The 2,222-nt window shown below is 48.6% G+C and overlaps 1 protein-coding gene across 1 annotated transcript in view; it reads right to left on the bottom strand.

Moving 5' to 3' along the window:
• Positions 1-929, bottom strand: part of gpr37l1b (G protein-coupled receptor 37 like 1b) — a 7,765-nt gene extending 6,836 nt beyond the window's left edge. Inside the window, exon 1 of the mRNA XM_019887745.1 lies at positions 124-929. Coding sequence (XP_019743304.1) covers positions 124-666 — 543 coding nt within the window. The 5' untranslated portion in view covers positions 667-929. The remainder of the gene's footprint in view (positions 1-123) is intronic.
• Positions 930-2,222: the final 1,293 nt, after the last annotated feature.

Below are 2,222 nucleotides of genomic sequence, written 5' to 3'. Positions count from 1 at the left end.
ATAATTATTATTATATATATGTGGCTGGCAGTGAATGAATTCATGTGCGAGGAAAAGAGTTGACCACCGTCATCATGACAAGACGAACGCAGTCATGAGCACACCTGCCCAAGCCTCGCCTACCTCCATGTAGGGCACCAATCGGCAGGTGATGTCGGGCAGGATGCGCCGGTGTGACAGCCAGTTGACAAGCTCGACAGGCAGGCAGAGCAGCAACAGCAGGAAGTCCCAGAATGCAACGCTGGCCAGTAGGTAGTTCCAGGCTGACCTCATATAGAAGTTGTTCCACACAATACACATGACCGCCATGTTGCCCACCACACCCACCGCCAGCAGCAGGCCAGCTGCCAGCACGGTCGTATAGGCAGTGTAGGAACCTTGCCTCAGTGGGTAGAAAGGATTGAAGAGTCCCGGGGAATGGTCCCGAGAGGCATCCTCTGGATCTGACATGTTGGAGAGTTGGGTGACTTGTGGCGACGTCACAGAGTCTTTCTCAAAGTACTGGCCAGAGGTGGACTGCTGCTCCTCCTTGTCGGCCCCGCGAGCCAGCCGTGGGTGCTGCTCCAGGTATACATCCGGGCCGTCAGTGGGCTCATTGAGAACTGTGTTTGCAGCAAACATCTGCCACAGAAACAGAGCCAGAACCAATGTGACAGATTGTGCCATGGTGGAAGATCCAAAGAGAGTCCAAGCAGGAAGTTCAGGAATCCCCACGAAGTTCCAAAGTTAACTTTCCAAATGGCGTTCTTGTTTTTAGATCCTCATGTGTTCACAGTTGGACCTCAACATGCCATCTGTGCTCGAGATAGATGGAGGAAGGATGATGATTATGATGTCGGTGGTGGTTGTTGTGGGGAGGGGCCAACGGCCCGTGGTTGGGCTGTTCCTTTCTGGGAGAACGCGGCAGAGTGAATGAAAGTCTTGCAGGGTCTGTGGGGCCAATAGCGGCTCCGCAACTCACAAGCAAACAGCTTTGCGCACACCCACAAACAATTTAGTCTTTTGCTTCCCCCTGCTGCTCATGCGGGTTAAAGCAGCCATTCAAAAAATCTCTTATGCGCAACAAGATAACAGTGAGACACGTATGATGTAATACACACAAGCACAATTATGAACGTGTCGGGGACAGGTGTCAGTCAAGCATACGCACGTATTTAATAGGTGTAACTAAATAATGAACATGTCAATGACAGATTTCAATCATCGTATGTGGCGGTTGTCAATTAGCCGTATGTCAGTTAATAATAGGCATATATCATAAGACATGTTTCAAATCAGAGCACGTGTTTTTGGCAGGTGTAAATAAACGCGTCATAGGTGTCAATCAAAAATGGTCTGATGTTTTTTAATCGAAGCTGATAAAACATGGCGCCAAATAAAGTGGCTGCTGTTTGTCAAGGATGAAGTTACACGTCATTCTTGTACCACTTGAGGTCAGTCTTAAACTGTTTTAAATGAAGAATTGAACGTTTCTTGTTTCTCTAAATAAGGGGTATATCCTGCTTGTTTTGGATTTCTCTCGACTTCAACATACCTGATTCAAATGATCAGCTCATCAGCTAGCTCTGTCGAAACCTGAAACAATCATCATCCATTGAATTAGGTGTGTTGGGGAGAGTAGAGAGAGCACTCAAACAGGCAGGATACCGGAGTTCCCTCCCCCTGCCCGAAATTGTCCCACAGGGTAATTGTGAGCGCGAACCGTTGTTCGTCTATGGGTGCCCTGCTATTGTTGAGCAGGCGCTCTGCATGCGCTGATCACGCACTGCGCGTAGGGCACCAACAGCTTGGTGGGGGGGATACAAAAAAAAAAAGCTCGCACACAGAGACGAACAACCATTCGCATTCACAGTCACACATAGGGACAATTTAGAGTGTTCCATGAACCTCCCATGCATGTTTTTGAAATGTGGGAGGAAACCAGACTACCCGGAGAAAACCCACGCAGGCACAGGGAGAAGTTTGAAACTCCACACAAGGCGGCCAGAGCCGGAATCGAACCCTGCACTGTGAGGTCGATACAATAACCACTGGATCACCGGGCCGCGTTAATAAATAGCAATGTAGTTGTAATACAAAAACAACGTAGGCTTATTTACGCAAAAACATGAATCTCCTGTGCAGACCTCTCGTCGGGATAGCTTTGGTGCCCTGCCACCTGTCTCTCTTACATTCCCAGGTTCCCGACCCAACTGTTGTACCTCAAAAATGCTAGTGGCGAT

Source organism: Hippocampus comes, unplaced genomic scaffold (assembly GCF_001891065.2).
Source record: "Hippocampus comes isolate QL1 unplaced genomic scaffold, H_comes_QL1_v1.1 scaffold245, whole genome shotgun sequence".
Classification (NCBI taxonomy): Eukaryota; Metazoa; Chordata; class Actinopteri; order Syngnathiformes; family Syngnathidae; genus Hippocampus; species Hippocampus comes.
This window is presented reverse-complemented; position numbering and strand designations above follow the sequence as displayed.